This window comes from Lottia gigantea (genome assembly GCF_000327385.1).
Source record: "Lottia gigantea unplaced genomic scaffold LOTGIsca_8, whole genome shotgun sequence".
Classification (NCBI taxonomy): Eukaryota; Metazoa; Mollusca; class Gastropoda; family Lottiidae; genus Lottia; species Lottia gigantea.
Window position 1 is genome coordinate 1,564,884 of NW_008710662.1, and position 22,357 is coordinate 1,587,240.

At 30.7% G+C, this 22,357-nt stretch overlaps 2 protein-coding genes across 2 annotated transcripts; one reads left to right on the top strand and one right to left on the bottom strand.

The window, feature by feature from the left end:
• Nucleotides 1-1,136: 1,136 nt before the first annotated feature.
• On the bottom strand, nucleotides 1,137-17,979 carry LOTGIDRAFT_184079 (hypothetical protein). The gene is made up of 33 exons (XM_009066907.1): nucleotides 17,713-17,979; nucleotides 15,625-15,720; nucleotides 14,953-15,055; nucleotides 14,635-14,727; nucleotides 14,400-14,473; nucleotides 14,152-14,216; nucleotides 13,874-13,962; nucleotides 13,488-13,596; nucleotides 12,964-13,094; nucleotides 12,726-12,780; nucleotides 12,339-12,419; nucleotides 11,787-11,877; nucleotides 11,158-11,240; nucleotides 10,745-10,854; nucleotides 10,081-10,234; nucleotides 9,602-9,746; nucleotides 9,209-9,278; nucleotides 8,906-9,037; nucleotides 8,664-8,727; nucleotides 8,046-8,147; nucleotides 7,763-7,862; nucleotides 7,408-7,500; nucleotides 7,094-7,161; nucleotides 6,454-6,608; nucleotides 5,912-6,079; nucleotides 5,270-5,378; nucleotides 4,903-4,980; nucleotides 4,450-4,556; nucleotides 3,571-3,742; nucleotides 3,328-3,375; nucleotides 3,018-3,089; nucleotides 2,659-2,761; nucleotides 1,137-2,491 (listed from the first exon to the last, which is right to left on the bottom strand). The coding sequence occupies exons 1-33, from the start codon at nucleotides 17,792-17,794 to the stop codon at nucleotides 2,385-2,387; spliced, it is 3,309 nt and encodes a 1,102-aa protein (XP_009065155.1). The 5' UTR covers nucleotides 17,795-17,979; the 3' UTR covers nucleotides 1,137-2,384.
• Nucleotides 17,980-18,368: 389 nt separating this feature from the next.
• LOTGIDRAFT_108261 (hypothetical protein) lies at nucleotides 18,369-20,166 on the top strand (the record flags this gene model as incomplete). Its single annotated transcript, XM_009066908.1, has 3 exons — nucleotides 18,369-18,582; nucleotides 19,520-19,591; nucleotides 19,868-20,166. The coding sequence occupies 3 exons, from the start codon at nucleotides 18,369-18,371 to the stop codon at nucleotides 20,164-20,166; spliced, it is 585 nt and encodes a 194-aa protein (XP_009065156.1).
• Nucleotides 20,167-22,357: the final 2,191 nt, after the last annotated feature.

Consider the following 22,357-nt stretch of genomic DNA (forward strand, 5'->3'; position numbering starts at 1 on the left):
CTGTGATGTTTGGCTCTGATAGTGGTGATGATGATGATGAATTATTCCCATCCAGTAAACGTCGGAGATAAAACTGTGATATACTTTCAATGGTTAATGTGCTTTTTAAGAGAACACCAATATAATGCCACACCTAATTCAATATCTGATCAAGAAGCTTTTGAAATTTTTATGTTTTCACTGATAGTATTGATTTGTACCATTCTAATTTTCAGTCATCTGTAGTACTTGCTATTCCACTAGAACTTGGTACGGCTTAGGTCCTTGGATAATAATTAATCTTTGGGAATAGTGACAATATACAATTATGCATTCAATTTATAAAACAGGAACCACAGAATGGAAATAACTACCGGGTTTGGCTGGTTTCTTCTGATCCAAATCAATGCATAGATTTTGTTACAAAATTTGAGATTTGTCACTGAAATGTGGTTCAGCCTTCAGAAATTATGAAATATTTTGGAATCTAATTTACATCAACAAGAAATAGGCAATGACTGATGATTCATTCTCATCATTGTATTCATGTTTTAACTACTTTCAGATCATCAGTTAACACTAATTGTTTATATGAATCATGTTACAGTTATCGAATAAAATATTCATTTCAAACCTCAAGATATTATTGAATGGATCTAGATAGTAGAGGATAAGAACAATTTCATATGAAGTATGTTACTGTTTGAACTGAAACCATCCCCAATTCAAATTGCAAACAGGAAGGCCAAGTACAAGATAATAACAACCAAATCTTAAAGGATTTAAGTTGGAAAGGACACACTGAAGATTCAGTTCCTCTCTGGAAAACTGTTTAGAAAAAAAATAAACATCAGCTGATGTGGTGGGGAAGTTGGCAAGACCATACGTTTTACTGTTTTAGTCAAATTATTTGCACACATTAAGAGAAGATTCAAAACAGACTACCGGTAGTTTAATACTCTGTTACTCTACCTCAATTATAGTCAGTATTGTATTTGGAACAAAATAAGGTCTTCTTTTAAGGTGAAATTTAAGCCCTTCAAATGCTGGGGCCTCTGGCAGCCCCCAATTCTCCGGTCTTGCTTCGGGAGACAACTCATTTTTGGCACAAATATATCTATTGGACTGTATCCTCATTGTGAAATAATAACACTATATTTGAGCATTTACTCAAACTCAGTAACTGAGTTTATGTATCTAAAATCAGTATTACAATTCCATCATCACAGTAAAAACATTCAATAATAATGGTAGAATTGATGTCACATTTGATAAGTTAAGATCTTAGCACTGTGAATTTTTTTTTACAAGTATATACAAAACAACAGAATTCACAACACTCTTAGTAAGCAATTTATAATTATAATCATTTACTATTTTTCCATATAGTGCAGACACTAAACAACATTTTTTGCTGTTAATTTAAAATAACAAATGACTTAGAAAATTCTTAAACAAAAACACAAATGAAAGCAAGATTAACTAATAACAATTTAGAACTGAATTAGAATTTTAGAAAATTTCTTAATATGTAAAATAAATAGTAACAATGAAGATTTGGAACTCAAAATTCAAATAAATTATATTTTTTTATGAATCAATTGACCTCATCATAACTTGAATAAAGTTGTGATATCATCTTGGAAAATCAAACATTGGTGGCTGTCAAACCAGTGCAGACGACAATGCCAAAATTATAAGACTAATAAGAATCAAAGGGAATCCCAACTTAACATTGAGTATCAAGAAAATTTCCTCTTGATTATCATAAGGGTTTAGCAATTTGTGCCTATACATGTACCTTGAATGTACATTATGATAAGTGATACAGGTACATGTACTAAATACTGAAATCTATGCACACTATCATTAACTTATCAAATGTAACATAGTGGTAAGGTGTTGATAGAAGTCTATAAATTAAAAATGTTGACTACAATGATAGAATACTTATTAAAGATCACTCGCAGCGAGTTTCTCTTTATTCAGTTGATCATGCACTGAATAAAACGTTATTCTTCCACATCCATATATAGATAAACACAGAGGTCATTCCAAAAATAGGTGATATTAATGATCCAATATCGTTTAGTTTATAATTGTTCTTTACAGAACATGGTAATTCTTGATAAGTTTTAAAACAACCATAGTTGAGAATTCAATCCTAATATACATATAATATATATTCTCCTTCTAGCATGTGACATAAATATTTAAATCTAGAGTGGACCTGATTTCATGCAATATCATCTTCTCTCTCCACATATCATGGCACCAGAACTACAGAATGGCATCGACGCCATATATCATACACTATTCAAAGAACAACTGTTAAACAAATGCATCAATTACATAAAGAACTGTTGCAACATAAACACAGCACTTGTTTAAAAAGAAAAAAGTTTTCAATTGTGAATTTTGATGGCTTTTTCTATGTAATTATAACGAGTTCTTTTTGGAATTTTATTGACATGATCTAATCCCAGCCATGGACGGGCCTGCATGCCACCACCTGTAATGAGAAATCAGAAAAACTACTGAAAACCCAATCGCAAAGGCAAAAATATGCCATATTTTTGAAAGAATAACAATATTATTCATATTTGTTTATATTTTCATAGCATATTCGTATCTTAAAATAAGTAATCAGTAATAAATAAAATTAATATCATAATTTACCTGGCATGGTATGGGGTCTAAATTGAGATAAAGTAACACGGAGATCTTGATCATCATCTGGTATATAATCTTGTTTACCCAACATAACAATAGCAAACTTATACTGAAACAACAATACAAATATTAGTAATGTATCTATAATCAGTAACAAGTCAAAATATGATCAAAGAACAATGTCAAGGTGTCAATTCATCTCACAAAGACAATTATAATATAACTACAACAGAGCATTATGTCAATAAATACTGCCATCAACTGTACAAAGAATATTTACTTTCAATGTGTTTCATAACAATTACAATTCTCCTTTAGAAAGTCAAAATAATTTTAAAATTTTGGTAATATCTAGAAATGCTTACTTTTTCATATTCTTTGTCAGGAATTTCTAATTTCTTTTGTATTCGTTTCTTAACTGCTGTAAAAGGTTCATTCTGAAAACAAAAAATGAAAGTCAATAAAATCAATAGCAGACAGATTGATGATTTAACGAAAAAAATAATCAAAAAATATAGAACTGGTATGATAATGAAAATTAACCTTAAACAAAGTCAGAGCAGTTGCATAAAAGATAATATTTTCCAAAATCTGTGGACTCCAGACAAAAGTAGAGAGACAGGTACAAAGTTAAAAAAAGCTACTATAATTTGATGACTATAATGTTATACTTACATTTTTGACCTTTAATAAGAAAGGAACACCAAAGGTTGAATAGATTTCCTGAAATATAAAGAAAACTATTAAGATCATATTCTTTATTTCGTTTATTATGGAGTTTGTTTTACATTAGACCTTCCCTTGTCTGTCTCCATGAATCACTGTTGGTGAGCGAACATTTACCATATGTTTTGAAGCAGTAATAATTTATAGGTAATAATAATGAGAGAAATCCCAAGTGACAAGACTGAAACAAACCTTCTGAAAATGTGCCACTGGAATAAGAAGTTCATCATCAGCTAGTTCATCTTCATCTTTGGGGATTTCTTCAATACGATATGTTTTAGTACCAGCAGCCGGGTTAAATGTGTCTAATGTTGTAAATTCTTTTTGAACAGCTAATATCTTATAACTTATAATATCTAATAATCTGAAATAGAAAGTTATATAAATGTAATGTTTAACATGTGTTATAAGTTATATCTTATCTGAAATATAGAGTTCAAATAATCCACTATAACATGTGTTATAACTTATCTAATAATCTGAGATATAAATTTATATAAATATAATGTTTAACATGTGTTATAAGTTATATCTTATCTGAAATATAGAGTTCAAATAATCCACTATAACATGTGTTATAACTTATCTAATAATCTGAGATATAAATTTATATAAATATAATGTTTAACATGTGTTATAAGTTATATCTTATCTGAAATATAGAGTTCAAATAATCCACTATAACATGTGTTATAACTTATCTAATAATCTGAGATATAATTTATATAAATGTAATGTTTAACATGTGTTATAAGTTATATCTTATCTGAAATATAGAGTTCAAATAATCCACTATAACATGTGTTATAACTTATCTAATAATCTGAGATATAAATTTCAATACAATATAATGTAAACTTTGATTTTTACATACTGACACTCTCAAAAGCACAGACATTGGCATCAGAATCTCATCTAGAATATCTGAACACCTTGCAGACGACAATCTAACTAACTTCTTGCTTGGCTTCACTATGCAATATTAAGACAAATAATTCGAAAGTGAATTTTTGTCAAAAGATTTGAAGGCAGCTGTTTTAAATTAATCACAGAAAGAAAATTAATTGTTACCTTAGTTTCCCTGAGCCATTTTCTGGATCTAATTCTACATGTTTTTTAGCTTCTTCTAATAGATCACTAACCCTACCAGTTTTATTAGGATATAATATCAATTCTTGCTATAAATAAAATAACACATGGACTCATTAATAATATTATCCAAATAATTTTTGATAGCAATTCTATGGAACAGCCAATACATTATCTGCTGATTTTGCAGGAATGCATTTAACTACAATTAAATAATCTTTATTATTCATATCGAATACTGGTATATTCAATTTTTAAACACAGATTGGCTGTAGGGCTGTTACTAAAAAAACTCTCCACTGAAAAAGCCATTGCTATTTCTCTCACCTCCAATTCAACATATACAGCTCTCATGTTTAACAGTCAATTCCATATAGATATCCATAATAGATAAATAATGTGACAAGAGGAATGGAAAATTTAAACTTATCTTACCTCTTCCTTTAGTTTACTATTCAACCAAGTACACTTGAACTGCCGTTTATTTTCTAATTCATTAATTTTAATACTTAACTATAATCAAAATACAATTTCAATTACTTAATTTTAATATATTTCAATAATTTTCAATTGTTGAATGATCCATTTAATGCACAGACTGAAGCACAGAGGGCCTCGATATATTGGACCCATCAGAGTGATAAACTGAGTATCCAGTTGAATAACTTTATCTATGAAAGGTTAAATCCTTAAGCCATTGCAGTTAAAAAAAAACCAGCTTTTAATGTATACATGCATTCAAAATTACAATACATCAAACGAACTGAAGTCAACCCCACTAGACCATGAGAATAATAACTACCTGTTGATAGAAGATTTTTTTGGGCTGCCGTGGTTTTGTATACATCAATAAATCTTTCAATGTGCCCTCAAATGTACATCTTACTGCATTACCAGGAAGATCTCTATAACTACAAATAATATATAGATTTAGATAATAGGCCTAGGTTATCTGTTAAAGGGATTGTAAAGAGGTTTTATACAAATTTTATGTGTATCAGGGACACTAATAGTATCAATTTGCACCATTCCAAATTTCAATGAGACATCTGTAGCTGATAATGTCAAAGCATATTTTGTTATTAGTGATGTTAGCAAGCACATTTTGTCTGACTGAAAATTGGAATGATGCAAATTGATGCTATTAGTGATAGTGATGAACATAAAAATTTCATTAAAACTCTTTACAATCCTTTAAAGAAACTGTTAATATGCTTGCCATTACCAAATGATGCTCATAATATTCTGATTGTGCTATGTGCTTGCCAGAACAACTCTGGTAATGGGAATTGAGGGTCCATCTGAAACTTGTTAATTGTCCTAAATTGATTCTTTTACAGAAAGTACCATCAGAAGGCAAACAGTGATATTGAAATAAAAAAACAACTGATGATTCAGATCTTAAAACACTTAAATACTGACAAACAAATAAGACAAGGCCTACCTCTGACACTTAAAGAACTGTATAAGATAAGGGTCTGTACCAAGATGTGCTGCTACACTATTTGCCATTTGATCATACCCCATTTTTTGAGAAAGCACTAAGGTAAAGCCTGGATCATTAGGAAGGGTTTTATCACAGAATGTAACCTCAACTCGATAGTATAAATCTCTGTAAATAATAATATATTTAAAATAGATACTGTTTTTATATTAACTCAAATGTATAGGTGAATAACATCTGACTTTTCTGTACCTGACTGAACTATTGATCAAAAATAACACTATACAGTGGACAATAAGGGAAAATTTGTCAGAAGCACATTCTATCTTACACTTTATTTCATTCATAACAATAAAGAATCTTAAATCAAATTTTAAAAAATTAAAATGCCAGCACTAAAGTATAAATATTAGCTGGTAATGATGGCCATTTCCAAGCTACTATTTTCAATGTGATGTCAGTGACTAGCACCTCAACACATGAAATAAATCAGAGAATTTTTAGAAAATAATGGTTAGCAATAAAAAAAAAACAGAATTTACTTGAAATAATCTTTAGCAGTTGGTAAATCAAAAGATTCCATATCGAGATCACTACGTTGAAATACTAGTATATCACCATCTAATAATTCTTCTAATGACTTATCTATGGGCAGATTTAAATTAGCTATTTTCTCTGTATAGTTTGGTTTAACTTCCTAAAAAAGCAAATAAAATATCTGATTATCATGGAGAGATTTTAGTTTTGATTCAAATAAACTACAGACAGAAACAGTTATTATCTTCGCCTCTTCTAGTCAAAGCAAGGAATCAGCGTAATCAAAACAACTTGATAAGATATTTTACATCCCTCACATACTATATATTCATCTTGACTGTTATAAAGTGTTATTTTCATCAACTTGACACCATGCTTTCAACAACTTGAAATCGCAAAATATAATATCAACATCCTTTTTTTAATTACATCAAAACAAAAACCATAATGACGAAAATTGCAAAAATTTAGGAGGATTTTTTCTCTGTTGAAAATTCAAATGGTGAAATGACCCACTATTATTACAAAGGTTATGAATTATTGTAGTTTGACTTATAAATCATTTTACCTAAAAAACATTTCGGTCTGTGAATAGTATGGTAATTAACATTGAATTTATATTGTAATACAATTCTATTATCATACCTCGTATATTAGAAGTGGTGTATCAGGTGGAAAACCAGCTCTTTTTCTTAGTTCAGGTACAAGTTCAACTAAAATATAATTATAAATATTACAGCAAAATTCATAGTTCCATAGAAGGTATTTAATGCAAAAATGTTACAGAAGTCAAAATGTTACATACCATAGTTCAGAAGAACTTAAAAAATTAAAACAGAAAATTTTGAAAAACAATTCTCCTTATATTGTTTATGGAAGTCAATTAAACTTTGATAATAATTTTTATTTAGAATGTTAACATGCTGTATGAATGGTGAATGTTGTGTAAAGATACATACCCACTTTAGCTGAAATTGGCACATAAATATGACCACAATATGAGAGAGATTTAGTTCTAGGATCATACATCTTTAAAAACAATATGACATCACCTACAAATAGATAAAAATATTTTACATTAAAACTAACTACTGAATCAGTAATTGTTTGTTAATAGTAGTTCCCATAGCATCACAGAAAAGTCAAACTGTTGAATTTAATTTCAATCTGGCCAAAAATTTATTTAAGTTTAAGCTAAAGCTAGATTCATACTTCTAATCTTAGATGAATTGAGATTGCATTTTACATCAGAATTCAACTTATACAAATACCCACATAGCAAACTGTGAAAAACTTTAGAAATATGACACTTACTCTCATTATCAAATGGTTGTAATTCTTTTAATCCACTTTCAGGACTTAATGTTTCTACAAATACTGTCCATGGACATTCATTTTTAGCTGCTTCCATGATCTACAATTCAGAAATCCTCAATAAATTTTAACTACAATAAGATTTTACTCTCAAATTTCAAAAATTATCGTGCAAATTAAACTCTTGTGTTGTTTATTACAGCAATTCTCAAATTTGATGTTTAAAATGGTGGCCAGGTAAACATATAGAAACTATAGAAATAAGCTACGGTGCCTAACTTACATTTTTATTTAAATCCACCTCAGTGTCAAACCATGATGGACGTATTGTTTGATTTTGTCTTGGTTCTAGTGGCCATAATCGTATTTGGTTTAAAGGATAGTTCTGTAAAGTAAATAAAGGAATAATAAGATATTGCTAACAGAACACATAATTCAAATTTAAAGCTTCAATCAATGGACAACTGAATAACATAAAGTAACAGATAACCAAAAGGGATTGTAAAGAGGTTTTCTTTTATGTGTATCAGGACAAAGATAGCATCAATCTGCACCAATTTTTAATCAGACATCTGTGGTTCCAGCAATTCCACAAAAACTAAGTGTTTTATGGCGCCACATATTGCAAAGGGCCAGTGTGTGATTGGTGACCTCTTCAAACAATTAGTTTTGCACAATCCTATAAGTGTCGCCTGATACACATAAAAATTTTATAAAACCTCTTTACAATCCCTTAAAATTTAAAGCTTAAGGCAATAATGGGCAACTAAATAACTTAAGTTTACAAATTAATTAAAACCTTTGATTTTCATAACCCGAGAGTGGCTTTTAAATTCCTTTGACACAGAAGGGCAGCAATATGCTGAGTATTCCAGTATTAAATAGTTAAAATATATCTTACCAGGTTTTCAGATAACATTTCCATAAATTCTAATATAGAGTATGATTTCTTGACTTTAAATACCCTGTAAAATATAGACCTTGAACATAATCTACAGTTACTGAAAACAGTTTCCCAAAATTAGTTGGTAAGCTTGTATGAGGCAAGATCAACTACATTTCAAAGTAAGTCCCAAAATGACCTGCTTTGGCAACAATCTTTAAAAGAACAGAAATACGTCCAGTAATGTTAGATTATCTTACCGATAATTGACTCTCTCAGTATCAAACAAGTCATTGCCTTGATGACCATAGAAATGATCTTCTAATAAAACTTGAACATTCATATATAAATAGGCCTCAGTTCTCTCTTTACGTTTCTGAGCATCTACTCTCCTGAAAATACATAGTTACAATGTTCTCATTTTATAATAGAAGAATGAACAACCATAGATGACTCAAAAACCTCCCAAAACATAAACTGAAAATACTATTAAATATAGTCTAATTACTAATCAGAAACTTCTTAAAATTCTTTGTCTTAAAGAATAAGTCAAATAAATTTACCTTTCTTCTTGCAACCTTTCTTCTAAAGATTCTGGAATGTCTAAATCACCATTAGGTAGGAGGCATTCATCTGGAATAAAAGAACATGAAAATCATGCCATGAAATGGAACCACAGAAGCTAGGCCAGAACTGAGCCTTGAAATGTGCAGTTTTGACTAGTCTAAAAATATTTTGGTGTATCTAGAGAATTTTAGATCTAGAAACCTAACTGCATTAACAATCATCTGATGGGACTGTGATTCATTTTATCCAAATAGCTTCAGAGCATGAATAGGTTGCCAAATACTCATTCACCTTTTTTTTGTGGGTATATAAACAAATCATATCTAGAAGTGTGTTTATTGGTCTGTTGAATGAAGTTTCCCTTGTTAAAGTTTTATCTTTATACTCACTTAAATGACTCTCTCTAATATAAACCAACATATAAGCATTAGTACAATATCTAATAGTCATATCTTCATCATGACAACCAAAATTTTGTTCTATAGCTTCTGATTTGGTACACCGAGATACTACATCATCATCAAATTTACACCACTGAAAATATTGATATATATATATACAGGTTATTGTTAACAACTTCAGAACTGAACATAATATAACATAAAAAAATCAGATTATAGAAGCAAATTCTGTTAAATGCAAAATTGTATTGTTTTGATCTAGACTAAACATCAAAGACTTACCATATCATGCAATAATGAAAAGTGAAAAATGATATCAACTTTGTGGAAATGCCTCAGAAACTGATAGATTTTAATTTTGAAAAGCCGAAATCGCACTCTATTAGAGAGTAAAATATTTAGAATGAACTGCATCATATAACCCCAATCATCCAGTTACAGTTTCAACCTTGTAAAAAGAACATTACCTTGCCATCTCCTTTAGGATTAATATATACAACATAATGCCCACCATGATTGTCCCCACTATGTACAAGTACTGCATGTAAAATATATATAGCTGGAGTCTCTTCTTTACTTTGTAGAAACTCATCTAAATGTAACCTCTCTGGGAATTCAAACCTAGAATAGAGAAAAACTAATTTGAACTAGTACTGTTGAAATTAACTACCCATTTTCTACTAGCATATACACAGTTGAAATATGTCCGAAAAACACTAGTCATTTATTATGAGAAAGGCCAGTATTCAAATCTTCATATTCAGTGGACAATGAATCTTGATACTTGTTTATAAAGAGTTCATCTCATGCTACCAGTATTGGATAAAAAGTTCTAATCAGAACAGCTCGTATTAGGACTTCAGATGACAACCAAAGCAAGCAAACAGACTCAATGAAAAGTCCAATTCGAGAATAATATTCTGCAGAACGAAGCCTTTGATCTCAAATCTCTTTTTTATGTATCACTTCTTCCTCCAGAAAATGTTCCAAGAGATCTATTTTGACCCTTGACTACAACAATTTGACAATGTTTACCAAGGTGTCTGTTATCATGTTATAAGGCCTATCTAACAAAACAGAACAGTAAAATGAATATTGTTATCTATTTTATAATGTGACTAATGGACTAACCTATCATTTATTTTGATATTGGTATCTGTGAGAGGATCATACATAAATCTCATAAGGTGTAAATGTAATACAGGAGGAAATTTCAGAAAAATGACACCTTTTTCAGCTTCCTGTAATAAACAATAACAATTTGATCTTTACCAAACACATCTTTTTTGTAATGAGACTGTCTGCAATCAAACGATTTCATGAGCTGTGGTCAAATTTTTTAGGTTCCAAGGAAATCAAGATATCCACACACACACACACACACAAGTTTTGGTTAATCAACAAAATGTCTAATACCTTCTGATATAGCAACTTAGATTTGTAATGTTACAAAAAGGCTTATTCATTGCATAAAAGTCAAGTTGCACTAAACACTAGTCTTTGTTATTGTTGTTTTATAAAATCATTTTGAATTTAAATCCTACCTGTAAGCCATATTCTCCTGCATCATATTTATTATCACCATCTAAAGTTTCTACTGTAACATATTCTTTAAATGATTCATTTACTGTTAAAAGAAATAGATAAACATTAACATGAACATAACATCAGTAAACTTAATTACTATAGCATGTGTCAAATGTACAGAGATCCTAGTTCAACTTTACCTTTAGTTTGCTACCATAACACCTTTAATTGAGTCTCCATATATAGTGCCTAAGAATCCTGTTTTTTATGGACAAAACTAACACGCTCAGTGCTTCCAAAGTAAAGGAGAATTGAAATTGTTTGTAGCATTGCAAAGCTCAGAATTCAATTTAGTTTGTGTGAAAATTTCATTATCATATCTCAACTGATTTGGCCGTGGTGAAGCTGAATTTTCAAAATAGTGAAAATTGGCTAAGTTCAACAAGTAGCTACCTGTGGGTCGATTTCTTTATCATTTAAATGTAATATTTATTGGCTTACAAACAATTTTTATCATAATGTATTCTAATATTTAGATTGATTACTACAAATCATCCAGTATCTTTAAAGCCTTTCATCAAAAGACAATTTCTTTATACAGATGTGTTATTTTGTATAAATGTGTCTATTAAGTCTAGCACCTTACCTGACTTTTTACTTTTAACATTTAACTGGATATCAAAAAATGTTTCTTCTTTTTGAGAACAATAATTAACATGTTTACATCTAATATAAGACTAAAATAAACAATGGGAAAAACAGAAATTATATGGTCTCTATTTTCGAATCAGAATTTCAAGGCCATTAAAACTTCTGCTTCTAATCTCAGTGTGTAATGGATTGGGCAGGTAAATCTTGTATCAGCCCTTCCACAATATTATCGTGTTGCTGACAGGATTTATCATATCAAACATGTTTAATATTTGTCTCGGATTATTTTATTGTTTACAAGACAGAGAGTCAGTATTTAATCAGATTCAATTTCCTTCCAAGTGCATGCTCCGCACATGATTATCGTGGAAAATGATCAACTGGAAAATTTTGTCTCCTCGTGTGCCCGCAGCTGGTCAGTGAAACTCTTGACAAGACTCTAGTCGGCAACAAATCGCCGACCAAGACCATGTGTGTGTCTGACTTTTAGTGGTGGAAGGACCAGAGACAAATTTGAAAACAAACAAGTGATCTGTTGAATACTTACCAACATCTTGCCTTCAAATAGACTAGGTATAGTACCACCAACACAGGTACCCTTCATTTTAATTTCTATGTTGTCCAGCAACTAAAAGTAATAACATTATAACATTAACATTGTTTTTTTCAACTGCCTTTATAACTGTTTAGAATGGCATGTGATGAGCTATCGATTAAATACATGTCAAGAGTCTTGGCAATGAGAGAATTCTTCATGACCTTCTAGTTTACTTCTTGTAACTGATCAGGGTACTATAGTCTTCTTTATTTACAAGCTGTGAGTCTAAAACTTAGCCTTAACTTTCAGAACTAGCTGAAGACACAAGTTCTAAGGAATCAAAACCCATCAGGTAAGCTTAATTATTCTATAGAAATATAGTATTTATCAACTTACCACTCTACATAACTCTTGAACATCATGTTGCATAAAAGAATCAAGAGTTTCCCACCTGAAATAATTCATATTATCTTTTATAATGATTTGAAGTAGTAGACTAATGAACTGTGATATAACACAGTTCTAGAAAATACTCGTACAAAAATGGACGGTCAATTTTCATGCATTACATATTTTGTTCCTGCACAATAACACAAATTTCTATGGAGTATAAAACTGTGATCTAGAATCTTACCCAAATGATCTGGTTAATTTTTTTGTTCCTACAGGTTTATCACTAAACTGTAATTCATAGAATACTCTTTGTAAAGCTAAAGCTACACTTTTAGTACAATCATCTCCTTCTGTAGGCATTAAATATACAGCCTGTAAAATATAAATAGTAAGAAATTATTAACTCATAATAAATATTTTCAGTCTTTATTGTTGTATATTGTAATTTTCTTTGGTGATGTTGATCACATAAGATAATGTAGATAAATTATGACTAATATATAAAGTCATGACTAATAGGTTAAAGTCATGACTGATAGATAAAGTTGTGATGAATAGGTAAAGTCATGACTGATAGATTAAAGTCATGACTGCTAGATTTAAGTCATGACTGATAGATAAAGTCTTGATGAATAGGTAAAGTCATGACTGATAGAGAAAGTCGTGACAAATAGGTAAAGTCATGACTGATAGATAAATAAGAAAGTAAAGATTAAGTCATGTGAAACATATCAATTAATTATACAATAGGTATTGCATACTTACTTGTCTAAGTTTATTGGTAAAGAACAAGGTTTGTAATAAAGAATTCATATAACATGTAGCACCTTGATTTCTTAATCCTACAAACCCTGTATGTTTCTTAGAATCCCAGCTGAAAAGCAATGCAGAACAATGTTCAATAGTTTTGCTCATAATTTTTTCAAAGTGTTTTTTTTCATTCAGAAATTTAAATAGTGCAAATAAATAATATGTATAAATGCACATAAAAAGACTAGACAAACATTTACATATGTGGCCTGTAGTGATTAGGCACAATATAAATGCCAGAATCTAATACATAAAACATACCAAGATTTTCCTCTAGATTAAGATGCATATTTTCAAACACATCATAGACTTCCAAGTTGAATTTAATATACACTACTCACCTTACACCATGTGGGGCATCAGCTTTACAAGAAACTTCTAATACTAATTTATCATCTTTAACATAGCCTTTCTCAGGATCTAACAATTCCTAGAGTATAATAAAATATTGTGCTAAAAACTCATCTTGACACTGTCAAAGCATATAAGGAATTGTGTTCTTAGAAGTGTTTACAAGCAATTTTGGACAGATGGACACAAGTCATGCCAATAAATGCTCCACATTTCATATTGGCATATAAAATGAGTAAAACATAGAAATAAAGATGAATTCACTTACGTTCCAGGCCAAGAAGTGAGTATAACCCCAATCATTTTCTTTACATGTAAATAAATGTTGAATTTCTGAAAAATAAAAGTGTTGTACAAAATTCAAACAGAATGTAAAATTCATGAATTTAATGTTTTACTTGGGACTATCTTAGTCTGAAAAGTCATACTTTTTACATTTTAAGACACGAGCACTAAGCACAAAATCCATAATGAAAAGATTTTGTCATATATTTGAATTCAATATTTCTGTCTTACTTCTAGTATATGAATCAGCTTCATTCTTTTGATTGACTATCTTTAACTCTGCTACAGCATGGCATGACCAGGAGCTAAAAAGAAAAGGGAATCAGTAATCAGTACAATTCCAACATCAGATAATTCTTGGCCGTCATCAAAGTTTTTTGTAATAATAAATTTTTTCCAATGAAAAATGCTTTTAGAACTATTTCTATATGGTATTATAGAACAATGGTATACAATGACAACTTACGGTGAATCAGATTCTGCATTGCATTGAAGGAAAAAAGCAAAACTTTTCTGTCTTTCTGAGGTTTGGTTACTTCTCATCTGTATCATCATTTTCCTACAAATTACAAAATTACCAAAATGAAGTCAATTTGATGTTCTTCTGGTATAAGGATTTCAAAGAACAAGTTATGACTTGAAACAAAGTGTATTTCTATTAGTGCATTATTGTTAAGATGATAAATTAAAACTAGATTGTGTCAATTTAAATATGATTTCTGTAGATAAACAAGCATTTACTTGACTCATTTACTCATTGATAAAAGTAATCAGTAATACTTACCATGGTAAGTTACGAATCATAACAGCTGGACTATACATAGATTCTTTTAATTTACTGATATTATCAAACGTATGGCGAAATAACGCTTCTGCTCTACATTCATCTGAAATTAATTCAATTCCAAGCTATAAAATGTTATACTACAGACAGAATTCCTGGTAGATTGAGTTATATATAGGAGAGGATTGCTGGGAGGTCAGAAGCTGACAATAATAAGTGTCTTGTTTTTAACATGAGAATGTGCAAGTCAATGTCACTTCCATGACAAAATTTCTCATAATGCACATGTTAAAGCCCCTCAGTTCCCAAACTGGGGAGTTTTCACCCCCTAGGGGTGTAGGACTAGGTTGTCAGGGGTGTGGCCAACTGGTGTAGGAGCAGAATTTATTTTGCATTGAGAGAGCACCTCACATCATCAAATGCTGGAAAAGTGGATGAAACAAATTTTTCAGTGTGTGAAAGGTCCAGGTGATTGCCCCCAAGGGTTTGAAGACTGACAAAGGTTGGGAACCACTGTTATAGCCCAATCTGGAGCTGAAAGCTAGGATATCATATTAAACATGTAAGTAAGGAAAGCTTACACAACATGTTGACATGATGAAGTTTTCTAAATTCTGTGTATAGGAATTCCATGGACAAGTAATAACAGAGTGATTTATAAAAAAAGCATACCTTCAGTCATTTCTTCATCTTGATTAACCGCACCCGCCTCTTCCAAACCACCATTGACAGCATTATTAACTGTGTCATTTCCATTTTGACTATCCTCTACAAACATAAAGGTATCACAGTATTAACTAAAGAACTTTTACTTACAATTGATTTATTTCATTACCTAAACCATCCTTGAAAGGGTAATGAAAACTATTCTTGTTGGTCAACAACATTTACTGTCGTGGCAACCAATTACAATTTTCATAATAAGTTTAAATATATTGAAGTACCGGTACTGTAAATCATCAAATCTGGTAAAACTGATCACATATTTCAATGAAAATATGTTGAGCAAAGTTAACCAGTCTTGGAAATATTTTTCAATAATCTGATATAACTGAACGATTTCAATTGATGAACCCTATATTTTGTTTCTCTTTTATCAAATTTTTGTATGAATTTTTAGTTGTCTGAAATAAGCAAATAGCAACAAAAAGTAATTTGTTTACTTTAACATAATATACCAATCTTAATACGGAAAATATCAATTTATCAATAAGCAAGATAAATAATAAACAATGTACTATACTATTTATAAAAATCAATAGCAAATATCTATTAGCAACCATTTATCATAACATGTTTCTAAATCATGATAGTTCTTAAGATCTAAGGCTTTTTCTCTGTTCAATGACCTGCTGAGTCAGCTTAGATCAGACATTAGAGCGTGCTCATAAGATATTGGAAATGAAATGAATGGAGTATTTACGTTTTACTCTTCAACACCTTATTGGGCTTAGAATGAAGGGAGATTTTGCCACGACAGCCGCATTAGCCTACTCTTTTTTGATTTCCACCTGTTGAGGGATGCCACAGAATGTAGCACAAGGGGCCTTGGCCTATTGGTCCATCCGAGCAACAAGACGCTTTTTCCAAGTTAGCCAATTGGCAGAAAAATTTCTTAACTGACAGATAGTAAGTGCTGTGTAAATAAAGGGAATACCAGGTCAAGACTTTAATCTCTACCTGATGATAGTTCTTTCTGCCCATAGACGTGATTTATTTCAGATATGTTTTAAAATTTAGTGCAACATTTTGGTAGGTCTACCTCTGGCGCCGCAAATATGGTTCCATTAAATGAAATATTATCCAAATGGTCAGAAAATAATGACAACAGAATCAGCAAACTCAGATTATTTTGAGTTGCTTTATGAGCATGACAGTCACCATTACCATCAATGAATCTGTCAAATTGTCAGAATAGAGAACTTCTCTAGTGTTAGTTGTCTTTTTAATCATTATTATGCACTTTTTAACACATGTTCCAAGTTTTGCACATGTGAATAGACATAATTGAAACCTAACCATGTAAGATTTATCACATAAACTGGAAAAGTCGTCAAACATGTTCATGTTTAGAAGCTTAGAAGTTGTTTATAATCATGGTGTAGCCTGCCAAATAGCCTATTAATCAAAAAAATTTACTTTTCATATTTCACTCAAATCTGCTAATGCAAGCAATTAAAATATTAAAGCTTATTACACCTACTTATCATTATGGATATTTTCTTAAAGTTAAGCAAACATCATTAATTGTCATTCAGTCTTAATTGATTAAGCTTATAGACAGTAGAAAATGTGTATCGGTATTTAAGTCATATAAATCAAATCTACAAACTAGAGTTTATAATTAGTTCTTTATCATACATAATGAGTAAGCCTTAGATTTACATAAACATAGGGTTTCAACCATTATGAAATGATTACGACATGACAATATTGCTGGTTAAGGCAAAACATACTTATAAGACATTTGCTTACTATAGTATTATTTACGACATCAGATCTATCCTATAAACAGACCTTACTAATTAGCACTTACTAAGCACCCACAATAAATAGCTGAATATTTGATTCAAGTTGTGCATGCATTTAATAGTAAGCTTAGCCTTTTATTATCTAGAAAGAATAGAATGTTATGTTACGACAAACATTTATTTACATAATAAAAAAGGACTACCGGTATCGTTAGACCTAATTTAATTGATTCTACTTTACCCAAACTTACTCTTTACACTTAGAGGTCGAGAAAAAACTAATACACACCCTTGATCTGATCGGTTTCCATTTGTTCATGATCCGTGTGGTTGTTTAGCTTGTCATTTACATGGTTCATTGTGTTGTTCATATCATTAGAAGTGACCGTTCTTTGGCGATCTCGCCCTGGAGTCGGAGGACTTCTTTGCGAGACGGTCACTTTGGCGTGCTTACTCGTAATTCGCCCAATGTCTGTAGCTTTTGCCCCCACGCCGGGGAAAACTGCTACAATCAAATTTATGCCGACAATTCGACAAAATGTTCGTGTGTTGCACACTTCCCTCAATAAAAATAAACAAGATGGCCGCCTCTAAATAAAAGGGGAGTATGGGATAGAAGTTGAGGAAACTGGCTTTATTTCCTTTCTTACCATCCATTGGTGATACTTTAGCAGTCATTCTTTAACACAGAATACTTTATAAAACTTTGAGCCTTCAACGGCTACCATGAATGTCTCCTTCACCAAATTTTCTCTTCCGTGCTTATTCGGGTATTTTCGCCAAACTGTGTCAACAATGCGCGTGCGTCATAAGTGCTTCCGTTATCAACCAAGAAGGTTGGGAAAAGAGTGGAGTCGTAAGGAAAATCATAATTAAAACCTTTATTTTTCAGCCTGTAGGAACTCCCATGATTGGTTATAATTGTTTTAGATATAAGATATCAAAATGAATCCAGAAGAAAACCAAGAGACTGACCAAACAGCCGAAAATTGGCTCAGTAATTTTGAAGATGAATGCTTGGATGAACTCGAAAATGAACCCAATATGGAGGACAGACTGTCAGCTGAAAGAGAATACGCAGTTCAGAATTTATGGATGACATTTCAAAATTCTGCAACAGCCATAGCTCAATTATATAAAGGTAAAGGACAAGGAATATGTTAATGTGATATTTTGTATCTTTGACTATGATGAGCAGTTGGATGCAAATTAAAAATTCCAGATCTATTTTTGTTGATATGGACTGGAGTGGACACTTGTAGGCTAGTTAGTAGTTAGCCTACAGTGAGTTTGTAAGTTGTAAATGGTTAAATGGCTAACCTTTTCATCTTAGTTGGGACTGATCTTGCTTAGCCTATTTAGTCACAACCATTATTGCTGTTGTCATCGGTTACACAAGAAAAAAATATTAGTCCCACAAAAATAATTGCATTTTGGTACCAAGATGACATAATTTAGTATGCAAACACAAAAGCATTATCTTGCAAAGTGAAAGTTAATTCAAACCTTAATTGTAGGTAATTTTTATAGCCCTATTTAATTAACAAAATGATTACAGAATCATTACCGTTGTGGAAAGATTTTGACTTGAAGAGGTCTTTGACTGTTGAATATGTAAATTAGCCTGCACATCTTATCTGTTTTGTTATAAAATTTCAAGACAATAACATATTCCAATCTGATCATTTCTCAACTGGTCAATAGAAATGTCAAAATGACCTACGACTGGTCTGGTACACTCATATTCTTGTCAATGATAATGTCCCTTTGCACTAACTCTGACAATTGTTCAGTTTAAGCTATCATTGAATGAGTACCGGTATTGAGATAATGAGTGAGTCACAATTTATGTCTTCTATAGAATTATAATTTATCAAAAATGTACTGGGTATATATATACCGGTATTTTTTTTTGGTTGAATCCAAGAAATGCTGAACTAAACTTGATTTTGAAATCAAACTTATTAGATTAAGTTTTTTAAAGTGATTTATTCATAATCCACTGTCTGGTTCATGTGTTGTCCACTCTTCAGATACAGGTACTGAAAAAGATTTTAAATTTGACTTATTTGTCACGGTATTTCTTCTATTTGCAGATCGTCAACAAGGGAATTCTATGTGGTTACCATTTCAAAATGCTGCCATGTCTGTGACTAGTTTATATAAAGGTTTGTTACTTTGTTAAAACTTTTGAATGATAGGCTTATAGATAGTAAGTTGGGTTTCAAATAGTTTTCATTAAACTTGTGTTTATTATTTTTTCAATTACGGTTCAAGCACAATATTTATAATCAAATTTTGACAATCTATTTTTAAGAATTGAAAAATTTGGGATATATTCAGGGAATTTCAAAAGTGTGTTTTTTGCAAGTCAATATTTTGGCTACAAGTACTATAAAACATCTTGCTTTGCGTTAACAAGTATAATATTTTCTATTCTCTAGAAAGTTTAGATACATATTCAAAGTGTGTAGACTTAGGAATTCAATGTGGTCGACAACATAAAACTAGAGACATAATTGCCTGGGCCAGGAAAAAACGTCGACATATTCGTCGGGAAGATTTATTAGCTTATTTATGTGGTAAAAATCCACCTACACGACACAGACTTGGTAGTGCCTCCAGTCGTCAGTTAGCTAGATCAGGTCTAGAGAGATCATCTCAACGTCTTCCTAATCCAACACAAGTTGATGTTGATCAAGATCTCTGTGCATTTAGAGAAGCTATTGCTCTTCAAGGTTAGTAACTTTATTAATTGAACCGATACACATATATATGACAGTACTCCAATTCGGACCATTAGGGATTATTGTGCTACCAAACAACCAAATATATTTAGGGCTTCTGTGACTAGTTTAATTTATCTGATCCATTAACGTTTAGCTAATATTCATATGTATGTCAGGGTAGTTAGTCAATTTTATTTTGATGTATTGTGAAAAATTCATCCATAAAATCAAAATCCTTGGATTATGGCTAGGACTGATAATTATTGCTGGGTAAAATAATTGATCATCGTCGCTCGGAATTTAAAATTTTGATTACCGATTATCAAATTACACAATGGATTATATGTCAAGTTTACATTTTCTCCCCTGTACCTGTTACCAAGTAGAAATCTCTTCAAAATACACATAAGATACCCACAATAAACTATAATAACCAATCTAAGCAAGAATATACTTCTATGAAGCAAAAATTACCAATGAAATTTAGAATTTTGGCATGTTTTTAATTCAGTATTTTTGAATTGATAATCAATCTCAATTTTGTAATCAATAACCACTGATAATAGTTCAAACAATTTCATGTAGCTGTCTGGGTCCTGTCAAAATTTAGCTACTTGTTACCTTAAACCATTTCTGACTAAGGGGAGATATAATTAGATTTGATGACAGATAAATATAGATATATAAGATTTAATTGTAAAACATAACATCTTTGTTGGACTCAAATCATCCATAGAACTTATTTTTTTACCACATGTTAAATGATTTTTTTGCAGGTTTAAACGGAGCTATGTCAAATGTTAGTGTGGGTTACAGACCTCATCCAGGTACACCACCTAATTTATCACGTAGTAATATAGACGACTTAAATAGGTTTATACATGATGAATTCTCTAGATATAGTGAAACAAGAAAACGAACTGGTTCTCCTGATGTAAGAATGGATTCACCTTCAAGAAAAAAGGGGAGATTTATGTGATAAATATTCAACTGTGGAAATATTTTCAAAACTCTGATAACCAAAAAAGAAACATTTATGCTGATGTCTGGATACACCTTCTGATATATGTTGAATTTTTCAAAAAAAAAATGAAATATTTTTGTTTTTGTGTCCTATTCGAGGTCGAGGACTGAAAGCTTCTAAGGACACAGCCTTAAATTACTTGGTGATATTTTGTGAGGCATTGAAATATATTTGTTAAAGCTATGTCAATCTGTGTGGATGTGTAAATAGCTATGCTGCTATGATTGTGAGCTATGTGGTGAATAATTCTTAAAAATATAAAATGGTCGTGAATGAGAATAATAATTGTGTGAGGTTTTTTTAGAGTAAAAAATATATCAAAGGAAATTATTGTTAAATTCTAAATATTTTATAATTTTATTCAAATTCTTGTTGATTTTCCTTTACTCGTCAAGGGTATGTTCACAAGTGAGACATCAACTATCTATCTTGCATCTTATGAAACATTGTTAGTTTGTTATAGGCCTAATTCTAACACACATTTTAGGTTAAGTTATTAAGCCTATTTAACAATTAACAAATGATAAACATTGTGACATAACCATCACATAATATGCATGTTATAACAAAGAACCATCATCTTCAGATAATAAATGCAACTGCAAGAATTATTAGTGTGAACGGCTCTTTATCTCTGATTATCTCTCGGGCACTTCAATCACCTTCTTTCATCATTAATCTCATATGTTTCCTCTTCTGTTTCTTCTTGGAATCTAAGGTTACTTGCTAAATGTTGAAATTCTTCTTAATCTTTGTCTAAAATTATTCTTCATTTGAATCAAAATCTAATTTCATTTTCATCTTAATAAAACAAATTTCAAAAACATGCAAGCATTTCTTTCTTCTAAACAATAAGAAATAAATGTTATTTTAAATTTTGATTCGAATACATCTTTCGTCATATTAAAAGAAGTGAAATTTTTGTAGTCAATAGTAACATATAAATCCTAGAAGTCATTATAATTTAATATTATTTAATTAGAACCAATTAATTACTATATTAATATATCAAGCCTTGTCTTACTTCTTGACCACTGTCATTTCTGAATTTAATTTTGTCTGTCATTTTTCAATGGATTGAAATACAATATGTATATGTATTTCTTTAAATTCTGTCTCTTACAAGAATTTACATTACTAACAAATTTTGCTGAAAATTACATGAGTAATATAAATTTTCA